This window comes from Penicillium soppii (genome assembly GCF_028829465.1).
Source record: "Penicillium soppii strain IBT 18220 chromosome Unknown utg000002l, whole genome shotgun sequence".
Classification (NCBI taxonomy): domain Eukaryota; kingdom Fungi; phylum Ascomycota; class Eurotiomycetes; order Eurotiales; family Aspergillaceae; genus Penicillium; species Penicillium soppii.
Genome location: NW_026643232.1, coordinates 1,698,263 through 1,710,470, shown reverse-complemented (window position 1 = coordinate 1,710,470; position 12,208 = coordinate 1,698,263). Strand labels below are relative to the sequence as shown.

At 45.4% G+C, this 12,208-nt stretch overlaps 6 protein-coding genes across 6 annotated transcripts; 5 read left to right on the top strand and 1 right to left on the bottom strand.

The window, feature by feature from the left end:
- Window positions 1-1,886: 1,886 nt before the first annotated feature.
- N7529_001992 (uncharacterized protein) lies at window positions 1,887-2,384 on the top strand (the record flags this gene model as incomplete). Its single annotated transcript, XM_057237523.1, has 3 exons — window positions 1,887-1,942; window positions 2,095-2,263; window positions 2,316-2,384. 3 exons carry the CDS (start codon window positions 1,887-1,889, stop codon window positions 2,382-2,384), a joined length of 294 nt encoding a protein of 97 aa, XP_057102210.1.
- A 48-nt stretch (window positions 2,385-2,432) lies between these two features.
- N7529_001991 (uncharacterized protein) lies at window positions 2,433-3,446 on the top strand (the record flags this gene model as incomplete). Its single annotated transcript, XM_057237522.1, has 5 exons — window positions 2,433-2,513; window positions 2,566-2,922; window positions 2,989-3,076; window positions 3,124-3,307; window positions 3,356-3,446. The coding sequence occupies 5 exons, from the start codon at window positions 2,433-2,435 to the stop codon at window positions 3,444-3,446; spliced, it is 801 nt and encodes a 266-aa protein (XP_057102209.1).
- Window positions 3,447-4,840: 1,394 nt separating this feature from the next.
- Window positions 4,841-6,160, bottom strand: N7529_001990 (FAD-dependent oxidoreductase; the record flags this gene model as incomplete). The annotated part of the gene is made up of 2 exons (XM_057237521.1): window positions 4,841-5,563; window positions 5,639-6,160. The coding sequence occupies 2 exons, from the start codon at window positions 6,158-6,160 to the stop codon at window positions 4,841-4,843; spliced, it is 1,245 nt and encodes a 414-aa protein (XP_057102208.1).
- Window positions 6,161-6,970: 810 nt separating this feature from the next.
- On the top strand, window positions 6,971-8,450 carry N7529_001989 (fungal specific transcription factor domain-containing protein; the record flags this gene model as incomplete). Its single annotated transcript, XM_057237520.1, has 3 exons — window positions 6,971-7,376; window positions 7,436-8,160; window positions 8,217-8,450. Coding segments are annotated over 3 exons (1,365 nt in total), but the record flags the coding sequence as incomplete, so codon positions are not given.
- Window positions 8,451-8,471: 21 nt separating this feature from the next.
- Window positions 8,472-8,998, top strand: N7529_001988 (uncharacterized protein; the record flags this gene model as incomplete). Its single annotated transcript, XM_057237519.1, is given in 2 exon segments — window positions 8,472-8,488; window positions 8,500-8,998. 2 exon segments carry the CDS (start codon window positions 8,472-8,474, stop codon window positions 8,996-8,998), a joined length of 516 nt encoding a protein of 171 aa, XP_057102206.1.
- Window positions 8,999-10,567: 1,569 nt separating this feature from the next.
- N7529_001987 (uncharacterized protein) lies at window positions 10,568-11,463 on the top strand (the record flags this gene model as incomplete). Its single annotated transcript, XM_057237518.1, has 2 exons — window positions 10,568-10,585; window positions 10,744-11,463. The coding sequence occupies 2 exons, from the start codon at window positions 10,568-10,570 to the stop codon at window positions 11,461-11,463; spliced, it is 738 nt and encodes a 245-aa protein (XP_057102205.1).
- Between the last annotated feature and the right edge of the window lie 745 nt (window positions 11,464-12,208).

Sequence of the window (12,208 nt, the reverse complement as noted above, 5' to 3'; positions counted from 1 at the left end):
TAGTGGCGTTCAGAGCATTCAGGTGAATGGGCTGAACGGGCTGAAGAGTAGGGCGGTAAGATGGGATTTCCCAACGAATCCAAAAAAACGGGTGAATGCGGACATACAACAGCAGAGATTCGCATGTGGTCACCCATTATACTACTAATCTACCGGCGTGTGGCTTATGTGCGGTCAATAGCTCGATGGGTGAAAGGAAACCGAGTACGAGCCCCATTCCACCTACATGAATACCTTCAGTCGTAAGTTTACATTCGGCACGGTGAGGATGACCTGGGGAAACCAACTTCCATGGGATAATAAGCTGCAATTGGTGATGTCGATGGAGAAATCAAAGATCGCTCTACACCAGACAATTGTCAGCTGGTAGTTCTGGAATTACTTCTGCTTCGATTAAATCAACTGATCGTTTATTTGGCTCTGGCAACTGATATATTGACCCTGAAAAGCTCAAAAGCATGTCTAGAAGCCGTGTATCCCCTGGGAAATCCAACGTGTCAAGAGTGACAGATCCTCGAGAGACATTGTGATGTGATTACATCAATGGTCTTCTCACCCGACGGGCACACACTAGCCTCAGGCTCGGGCGACAACACAATCAGGCTATGGGATACGACAACATGTCAAGAGCGACAGACCCTCAAGAGCCATTCTGGTCCGGCGTGAACCAGCGTTTAGAGTACGGTGTTGGTCGCAGGTTGGGGGTATATCTATCCATTGCCGTGGCAGTCGCCTTCGTGAGCCTTTCGACTAGATCATCTAGCGCCGGTCTGGTTTTCACATTATCCAATGGTCTTATCTGTCGAAGTACTTCGTCGCTAAAATTGTCCCAGTCTGCGGGGTCATACGCCTTCTTTTTTTGGTGTCGGGGTTCTGCTGGTTCCTAAGGCTCCATTCCGAGTAGGTAAGGATTATGCAAATCAATTCTCTAATAAGATGTTATGATCGGACTAAGTCTATGTTGATTAAATAAATTAACGTCGCTCAACCGTGCATTGTAATATATGAGGACTACGTCTACTGATTTGAAAGTTTTGTGTATCGCATCATACTTGATTGTCCTGGAAATATACTAAAGCGTCGCGGCCCGGCAAAACAATGCAAGTTCACACGTCATTCTTAGCCCGTTAGATGAAACTCGGTCCCAGTGCTAATAACTACAGGTAGGCTGGCAACAACGGTTTTTAATACAGTGAAAGAATAATTCCGACGTTCAAGATACAGCCAATCTGATGAGTTAGTGATTTGTTGAGAATTGAGCAAAAGAATGGGGTTGAAGCACCAGTTCGATATCTCACAGCTACGAAAATACCAAAAGTCCGGAACTAGTAGCCGGTCAATCAGGAGGGATCTTCGATACGGAGTTAGCAGCCGTCTTGCTCCAATTGGCTGGATATTTTTACCGATCTTTGGTCCTTGCCCTGGATCGAAAAATACTGTATGGCGATACACAATTATACAACCTTTAGGCAAAGGCAAAACGGAAAGATACTGAATACCAGCGTCGACCGCTTTCACTCGACTCTACTAAAAAAAACCTGATCTGGAACCTAACGATCTACAGACTATGAGACAAGTTTTTCTTTGCACCCTCCAGTTTAATAAGCTACTGGCGCAAAGATCGACGAGGCTCGCTCCCCCCGTCGTAGTTTCGGAGGCGAAATCTGCGGCAGCTATATCAAAATCTTGGAAGTGCCTCATTCTATTACGATTATCGGTTAGATATGGTTGGATCGCTCGTAGTTTAGTTCAACAGGCTTATTGTTCATTTTGCTCGAACTCCTATATCTGAAACTTCCAACGCTCGATTTCATTATCATCGACCGTTTTCTCGTCATCTGACGAACATCATTCCAGAGGTGCTAATCGCTTCCTTCCTCCACGCCATGGCGCAGTCTGTCCGAAGTACGGTTCTGGGTGGCATTATTGAGACACCAGATAGGTGCATATATCTTGACACTAGCTTTCGATTTCACACAGAGGTCACCTACTTATTTGGCCTGTAACTCAGATATACTAGGCACAAAAGTCTGAAAATTGGTGTTTCTGGACTTGTGTGGTCTGTCCCCACCGTTTATTTTCGTATACAAAAAGCATCCGTTGCGAGTCACTGACAGCTTGTTTCTACATCAGCTCTTCGTGGGATCAAATAAGACAGCAATATGTTGCGGTGAAAAAGATACTGGAGCCGTTCAGAACGCCCGCTACTACACAATATATTTTCAGAGAGATTAAACTGCTGAAGCACTTGCAACATGAAAATGTGCGTTACGTGAACAACAATTTTTCCGCAATCCAAGCTAATTGAGTCACAGGTCCTCCGTCCGCTTGACATATTCATATCTCCCACAGAAGATATGTGCGAAAATTCAATGCAATTGTAAATTTAAGTGCTATTTGTTGATTTCGGCAGATATCTAGTCACAGACCTCATGCAGACCGATCTGCGAACGGTTATGAATACGAAATTCATTGACCATGAGTTTGTTCAGTTCTTCTTATACCAGATTATGGTTCGCCTACCCCTCGTCCTTCATAAATAATTGTTACTGATTATATGTCTAGAGAGGACTGAAATACGTACACTCAGCGGGCGTGATACACCGCGATCTTAAACCCGAGAACATCCTAATCAATGAGGACTGTGATCTCAAGATATGCGATTTCGGATTGACTCGAGTCCATGAACCTCAGATGACGGGCTGGGTTTCAAGTAGATACTACCGGGCTCCAGAAATCATGTTGACTTGCCAGAGCTATAGTGAACAGGTCGATATCTGGAGCGTAGGATGCATCCTTGCTGAAATGCTACAAGGGAAGCCTCTTTTCACAGGGAGGGACCACATGGATCAGCTCTGTGCCATTACAGAGTTGCTTGGAACACCTGATGAGAATATTCTGGCCAGGACAACCTCAAAAAGTGTCAGTTTATATGAAAATCTACCTGCGGCATCAAATAATTGATTAGCAAAGTGCTGACTGTTGAAGCTGTGGCAGACCATGAACTTCCTTCAATCACTCCCTCATCGCGAAGCTGCAGGTGTCTTAAGTGTGTTCTCTGGTGGCGACCCAAAAGGTATGTTTCATGCCTGTGTTAGCGGACTGTTTGTTTACAAATTTCAGCACTCTATCTCCTCAAACAAATGCTCGTCTTCGACCCATGCGGCAGGATTTCTGCATCTGGCGCTCTTAACGCTCCGTATCTTGTATCCTATCATGATCCCACAGATGAACCTGTTGCTAGAGAAACATTCGATGAGACGTTCAACGGTGATCACTGTTCTAACGGCTCCTGGAAGCAGAAACTGTATGTTCGAACCTACATTTGACTATTAAAATGCTGACTTTGTTTCAGGTACGCTGAGGTACTAGAATTTCATAAACAATTAGAGGTTCGGGAGTCTGTCAGAAAATGGGCTCAGGTCACCTCGATAGCCCAGAAATGATCATTCAACATTGATACAACGGAAAACATGTTGTCATCGGATATTTACTATGGCTTTGATGAAATGAAGTCTTCTTTTATCTGTGGGGCACCGGGATATATCCAATTGTCTGGAATGATGTTGGCGTTCTAGTTGGTTGGCTCGTTCTTCATTCAATCATAACTCCAAAACGATTTGCGTTTTTTTTTTATCTTCTATAAGTAATCCTACAGCCATTGGTCTATGGCTTCTGGTACATGAATCACCAAATCATAAGTTGAAATCAAGAGCGATACGCCTGCCTTTCTATTTCAATCGATGCCGTATCGGAGGTATACCTTTTGAGAGCCGAGTCAACCGAACAAATTCGAAGATCTCCGGGTGTGCAAGGTACTCGAATGGGAGCAGGCCCATAGTGATCAAATTAATTTGAATTCGTTCCCTATCTTCAGTGTAGAAATTATAATAGTATATATTACCACAAACAGTAGCGATTGTCTTAGTGTCTGCTGAACAGAAGAACTCATGTCACCCTGCTGACAGGACTTGCTCTCGCGGTGCTTTTTCAAGGAATATAGACCCTCCAATTGTGATGGATGGGGAATCATCTATCCACATCATCGACAAAGAGCCATCAGCTACCCAGTCTGATAGTGTGCAACTTGGTCGAAGTGTTCCCAGTTTGGTGATGTATAGTTCGCTTCGAAGTTCACTTTGCGTCGTGTAGCGTGTGGTTAGGCACCCTCAGTATTTCGCTACCATTCATTGAATTGGGTTTTATCCATTTTTGTGTAGCGAGCCCAGAGCTTCGATCCAGGACCAATTCTTTCAAGTGTTGTCGGAGCAATAACGGTGTTTGGAGTCCGGAAATCTGTTGGGGATGTCAGGTGACATCCCACACGGGGATAGTGTCCGATGGATGAGTAGATAGATAGAACTCTCTCGCTCGCTCTCTCTCTCTCTCTCTCTCTTTCTCTTCTCCGTCCGCAATACAATATTCATATCTTCATATTACATTGCCCCTTGTATGATCTCCATGGGATTGAGAGGTACATGTAAGCGCTGAGAACAAATGAACCTAATAATTATATTATAAATAGATTAGAGACATACGAAATAAATTCAATTCTGAATATTTAATCCGTAATTTATACAGGAGAAACAAGGATTCATCTACATCCATGAATATTGCAAGCTGCTGCATATCCACGGTGTTTAAGAAGATCCAAAAGAAGTTTGAAAGATGAGTGAAGTTGACATACATGTAGAAGGGGCCCAAGAAGAAAGCAATAAAAGTATCAACGAAGAGTGTAGCTAGACTCTCTAAACATCGATGGACAATGTATCTATACCATATCACCATAATACGTAAACGTATTCGATTCTCCGATTTCGGATCGATGCAGTTATTGCTTTCAGTTCCCAGAAGCCGTCTCATCAGCACCGCTGAACATCTCGAGAAGCAGTGGACCGGCGTTGTTCGAGAACAATCGTCTCCCGCTCTCAGCGCTTCGCTTGATCAAATCCTGGCCACGGATATACATGTCATTTTCGTACTCGCCCAATGCCGCCTCTAATGATGATTCTTGTACACTGGCAAACGCTCTGTTTCCTCCGCAATGCTTAACAAGGCATTCCGCCAACACGACAGCATCATGCATGCTACAGTTGACACCTTCACCAACAAATGGCAAGGAAGCATGCGCAGCATCGCCCATCAAGGTTACACCTGGAGCCACACCGCGTTCCCAGCCGAGACTTTCCGGTGGGATGAAAAAGAGCGGCCATGGCCGGAATGGTCCTTCTGCATTCTGGATAAATGCCTTGACTTCGGGGGCCCAGTCAGCGAAAAGTTCTTCGGATGATGTGAGCAGGGAGCGAATGATGGCTGCTTTGGCATTTGGGTCAATCTTGCTTGCGCTCTCGCGTTGATAAAAATCTTCCGGCACGACGAGTCCGAAATAGACCCTATAATGGCCATCCGAAAGCTGTTGCACGGCTAGCATCTTTTCGTCGCCCAATACCATCATGTTTCCTGGCCCAGCCAACTCATGCGCACTTGAATAGCTCGGGTTATCATGCGACAGTCTGCCCTCTATATATAGCTTGCCTGAATAGATAGGCTTGGCTGGGGAGATCTGGGAGAGAAGAAGAGGATTTTTATTAGTGGAGGATTCAAATTAGCATGGGGTATTAGGATTATATTCGCTCACCAGAGAACGGACTTTGCTCCAAACACCATCAGCACCCACCACAAGGCGGAATCCACTGGCTGAGGTGCCGTTGGTGAAATTTATCACACAACCGTTGCCGACGGTATTCTCGTCACTAGAGCCCTTCTCAACGGATTGGACACCATGACCCCAGCGAATTTTTTCCGGAGGAATCGAGTCAAGCAACAGGCGGCGCAGCTGCACACGATCGATTTCTGGACGAGCTCCAACATCACTGAATTTGGCAATCGTGTCGCCAGCAGAGTCAAGTAGACAGAGGCAGGCAGCATCCCAGCGGGCAAGCTCTTTGCTGAACTTGTCAAACAAACCGGCTTTTTTGAGTGCCAGCTGACCCGAGGATTCATGCAGGTCCAATGTGCCTCCCTGTTGGTTGGGCCCTGGTGTGGAAGATTCATCACGCTCGAAGACAACATAGTCGGTGATGCCGTTCACTTCGAGGAGTCGGGCGAGAACAAGACCGCTCGGTCCGCCGCCAATGATGGCAATTGTGGATGGCGCCATTCTTATTGCCGTCGAATAGTAGTGAAGTGAATTGAGGACTAAGCCGAGATATATAACAGGTCGGATCGATGTTGTCCATATATTTGTGAGTGATACTTGGCGGACGGCCCTTTTTATAATGAAAGTTGCCATGTCAGTGCATTGAATTTGATATTCGAGAATGACGTCCTATAAATTCTGAGATTATAGATGCGCTCTTAGCTGAAGAAAGCTCATTGGACAGTGCCGGAATTGTTCCGAGAGAGTATTCTTTAATTTAGGCGCAAACAAGAATATCAAAGGAGAAAAGTCCGAAGAGTCGCATGTTGATTGGTTGAGCTCGGAAGCTCCGAACTTCACCAATCAGAGCTCCCCTTTTCGGACAACAATCCCGATCAACACCGCGTTCTCCCTCACTTTTTCTTCAACCAGCAAAATTTCTGCCGTTGATTTGAGTTCAGGAATATTGCTCCTTTTCAAATTATGGAGGCTAAGTTGGCTAGATTCTCAGTGGGTGAATCCGTTGACATACGCGGGCGTCGTTATGATTAATCTGACTGGAGCAGTGTGGGTTTTGCAGGCAGAAAAAAGTAAAGTATGTTATTTTCGAACCTAAGCAGGGTGAAATTTTTGTTTAAAAAGTGCAAGATGCTCACGAGAGCTTCCGAAATGCGCCAATTGCAAGCCATGGCCTGGTAGCTGCGAATACCTGCGTGACGAGTCCACTCCCGTTAATCAAGTTCCTAATCGCGCGTGAGCCCCCGTATCATATTATATTCCTCGAAAGGAAAATGGAATGAAGGGTGAACTGACCATATCAGCTCTATCGAGCCCAGCACAGAGCAACCCTTTGAGACTCGACTGGGCCAACTCGAGCAAACAGTCCAATTGTTGACACAATCAATTGATCGAGTACTGCAGAACCTCGATTTTTCACGTCAACATGAAAACAAGCAGACGGAAGCCTCATATATACCCTGCGTCGGTCCAGAAAATAGCGGCGATCATGCAAAACTCTATATCGGCCCATCAACTTCATTCTCTTTCTTGAAGGACACTTCAGCTAATGTTGATACAATTCCTCAAGTACCAGGAGATACCATTCGACAGAGAGCCCGAACGGAGTTTCAATATTTGTCCAGTAGATTAACCACTGCCGAAGTGGGAAAACAAGCTTTGAGAAGCTCTGCTGAGTATCATCTACCAACCAAACCGGCGGGCTACCGCCTGATTGGCCGTAAGGTGCCACTTCGCCTCAAACACGCATTTTGAATGACATCTGAACCAATGAACTAGGATTCCTGGAGTATTGTGAGCTCGGTGAGCCATTCTTTACATCCCCATCCGATGATCTCATAAGGGAAGTGGTTTTTGAACCACATCAAGTCCGAGAGAAGGCATGGGTCATCTACTTCAACTATATGATGCTTTCGATCGCTTCTAATGAGAGTGGGGAAAGTGAAGACACAAATCAATTCCGTCGCAATGTTCAACTTGCGCTTGATGACAGCCGAATATTTCTCGAGCCGCGTTATGCTAATGTTCAGGCCTTGTGTTTCCTGGCAATGCATGGCGAAGACTACGCCTCACCAAATCTATCTTGGATGCTCTTAGGACATGCCTGCAGACAAGCAGAGGCGTTAGGACTCCATTCTACTAGTCAACGCGACGAGAAAGCAGGACAACAGCGCCTTTGCCTCTTCTGGCTCCTATTTATGATCGACAAATCCTGCTCGCTTGCATTTGGGCGACCGGCTTTCCTTCCAACGGCCGTGTACAAGAATGTCCCTTTACCTCACAGGTCTTCCTTACTGAATTTCAATCCACATGAACGTGCTGCATTTGTGAATTACCAAAGCTGCGCCCAGGGATCTCAATTTGGTGCTGAACTTGTTACCCGATCGATTGAATGGGCAAAGCTAGGGGGCTCTCTTGGGGAGATCTTGGCAACAGGCGGGTCTATTCTTGCAAAGGGAGAGATAAGATCAAAACTTGAGGGTTGGTTTTCGGATACGAACCAGGTTTGTGCCCTGCCAATGAAGTGCCCATATTGACACTGACCGATCATATATTAAAGGCTCTTACACAAATCCTGAACGACGAAAGCCGCTTCGCGAATGCTAGCCAAGTCAGAGAGATGTCTTTGGGAATAAGCACTATCAAGTTCCAGTACTTACATTCTCTCATCCTCTTACTCAAAGGCGACTCAGCCTCCTATGATGTTCGTCTCTCGTCTGCTCGTGAAGCTATTGCCATCTTAAACTCTATCGTCTCTAACTGGAGTTCCGTCTACAATGGTGTTGTTTGGTAATCTCCCTCTCTTAGCTTTACTATGAAACTCGCTAATACGTATTGTGAAGGCAATTGCTCTACTGCCCGTTCACCCCATTCTTTGTGATATTTGAACACATTCTTGGCAACAAGAACTCGCCTTCAACTACTATAAACAATGATCTATCATTACTGTCCGCGACAGTAAGCTACTTCGCAGAGATGAGATCTCAGATGAGATTGTTAGCAACAGTGTGTTCAAGATTGCAGCACACATCTTCTGTCTACCTTCAACTAGCACAGAACCATGTTTCTCGTCGACTTTCTATTGAACCTACGCACAAAAAGCTCAAAGCACCGATAGATCATGGGCAACATTGTAACGACCTGATTGATCTTGACATTCGAAATGTGAACGTTGCCAATTACCTTGAATGGCTGCCTACGGAGATAAACCCCACGATTACTACACAACCAGGTGATCAACACGAGCCTGCGTGCATTGGTGTTAGCCAAATAAGAAGAATTTCAGGAAACATGTTCGATTGGTTTTCCTGGGATGCTTATTACGCTGGAGCTGAGACATGAACCCCTCAGCTGATAATTCTCAAGATCTTGTTATCCTCTAACTAGGGTTCAACGAAATGATATCATTGCTGCTTGGTATCTGAGAACAATATTTTCGCCGGAGATAACATCTCATGGCCCGGTGGATTATTATGGGGCTGTCGATCTCATCTTTCAATCATTAATGCACTTATTCTGGATCCTAGACTGAAATACTTCCCTTTGAAGAGATTTCTAGATCTTGCAAGGAACGATTATATCTAAGCGGGCATCCGAATCAGAATAGAAGAAGACAACACTTCTTAAACATCGCTGAAGCGGTCTGCGAGGTTAAGGGTTGCATAGTATATAAGAGCTAGAGATAGCTACTTTAAACAGCTCTTGTTATATAACGCCATATTGATGATTGATTGACTGTTTTCAGTGTCAGTTAATATTAATGCTCAGACTAATTAGCTACACCTCTAGGCTTCGAATAGGTTTCAGTCATAATAACGTCACATTTGAACTCCAACGATTTTTACTCATTAAGCAGCATTCAATGCAAAAGGGTTACATTGGAAACTACCATTGAAAAGTAGTTTCTGCAAGTTTTTTGTTTTAAGGATTTATTGGTTGCTCATTTAAGCGTTAAATTGAGTAATTCGGGGTGAGCAGCAGGTGAAATTGAGCGTCAATAGTTGAATTGACCGTCCACTAACTCTTTCAAAGGCGGTCGAACTCAGGCCGGGACGGTCGTAGGTTGCAATAACAGCAGCCTCAGTATGACTGCCGGACTATAAAAGACTCTTCAGTACAATGTCTCTTACATTTCATTCCCCAAAGACCACGATGGACCATCCCATTTTGCCTTCCCCAAATGACCGGCCGGCAAAGAGGCCGCGCCGGATCTCCGAAGATGCAGAAGATGAGCCCAAGTTAGAACACCATCTACATCAATGTTCAAACTGCACAACTATCGAACCCGAAGTACGGGTGGGGAGAGTGAGAGTTTTTCACGGTTAGTGGCTAGTACTGAACATGTCCAATAGAAATCAATGATTGATTGAGGGTGTAGAGATCGGTTGAACGATCTCTGGGGGCTGCAAAATTCGTGCTCTGGCATGTTATGGTACCGTATTCGAGTGGTGAACAAGCCTATCTCAAAAGGTCATAGCGGTAATTGACCGCTCCCTTAGTTTGTCAGTCCTTATTACCAAGCTGTCATTAAATTTCCGAGACAACTAATTACAGCCAATGAATTGGGTGTCTCACCGAATGTAATTCTGCCTACCTGCTGCCCTCATTTTTTCCACCTTGCAACTTCCCACCTCCAGAACTTCATATGACTCCGGAATGGGTAAGTTTTCACCCTTCGTTAGAGATTCTGACGCGGACAGACCGTACGATGCTCCCTGACAAGCTACCCTAAAAGAAAATCAATTACTAAGCCAAATAGATCTGAAACTCCTTGCCTCATCCTTACTCTCGAAGCGAAACGGGATCTAGATATCGAGGTTGAGGCGCGGTGTTCTATCACCATCATAATCACGCGAGATGCAGATGATCCTCAAAGATAACCATGCATCATCCACTGGAACCCTATCAAGGATGGATTTAGTCAGCCGGGTATGATGCTCCTCCGTTCTAATTTTCCCTACACGGAAAATCTGCAACCCCTTCAAGCCGGCATAGAGCAGTTGCAGGCAAAATCCTTCCACCCACGAGAAGTGAACACGTTAGATTCGTGCTTCAAAAAATTTAACCCAGGTAGCAGCGTTCTCTAGGAGGAAGCCTTAACATCTGTCTACTTCGATTTGTTCCGAGCAGGACAGTTTTACGATATATTTTGGTCAGGCGGCCAATTTCCTTTGTGGGACTGGGGCACATTAGGGGAGTACAGTAACCGCAGATTCGGCCCTAAGCCCCCTGCAGTGGTACTAGCCGGCGGGTCACAACAGTCACTGGTCATTGTCGCCGAGGAAAGCGATATAGAAGATGTGGGCCCATTGCCACCTTCGCCCGGACCTATTTTAGCATTTGCTAGAATGAGCTGCGCCCCATATTTTAGCCTTAGCATTTCCGGACCTGCTACGAAATCGATGAAAGATCGCACTCCAGTGGGTAGACTTCGTTATCCTGTCACAGCCACACTCTCGTATGATACAGCCCCGGTTGCCTTTGACAGAAAACCGGTTACATTTCATACGTTCAAGTTCAAAGATATTGATCGCCGCCAAGACGGGTTTTGGCTCTACTTTGGAGAGAAAGACAAGGATGACTGGAGTCCACATGAACTTAGGGACCTGTTTACGCTCCACGAGTACAGATTTTCGACTACCACTCCGGTAAAATTTAGCCGTAACGACCAGAATGATGTCGTGGCCCTGATGCCTGGAGATTCGTGGTCATTTACGCGGGAGGTGAGTGACTTCTCGCAAAATATAGCCCCCGGTGATAAGGTTCGATACGGGTTCAAGGGAGCTTCAATTGACTGGTGGGATTGAGAAAATTTACATGATCATAAAGATACTGTGGTTTGGGCTAATGGCAGGGTCCTTTATTCGCAAAATAATGGACGCCAGCCTGAACTTGTGGTGCCGGCTAGTAACTGGATCGAGTTTACAATAGTTGAATGAGATAGCGATACAAATATATTGCGAATTTGAAACATCTAATGATAGCTGGACGTCTGTTCCTGCGCCAGATGCCCTAAGAGCGGCTCCATCTCGCTTCCTCGTTCTGTAGTGGCTTTGCTCGAAGACGAGCGATGCTTTCGACTTAATTTTGGCATTGCCAATCACCGGGTAACTCAACTCCGACCTATTTGTTTCATAAGCATGTGTAAATGATACTACTTTAGAAGGTCTTGGCAGTTTCATGTATTTATATGTAAACAAACTTGGCTATATATGCTGGCATACCATTCCAAAAGAAAAACTCTGCACTATTGGTAGCAGATGAGGACGAACTGCCGATCGTGTACTACAGTAAGAATCACAACTAGAATATGAGGACCTGTGGGATTGATGCCGAAAATGACCGCTTTTGAGGCCAGAAACGGCTGCCTTTCCACCCGTAACTTTGGACGTCCAGCCGCCCCTTGACCGCCCACTGCCCATAACACCACTATTCTGCACCCGCCCAGCAATGTTAGTCATCCTCCAGTCCTGATGTTGACGCTCGACTTACACGGTTATTCCCCTCGTTTCCACTGGCGACCAAAACGACGCCGAAAATGGCTCCCTTTCA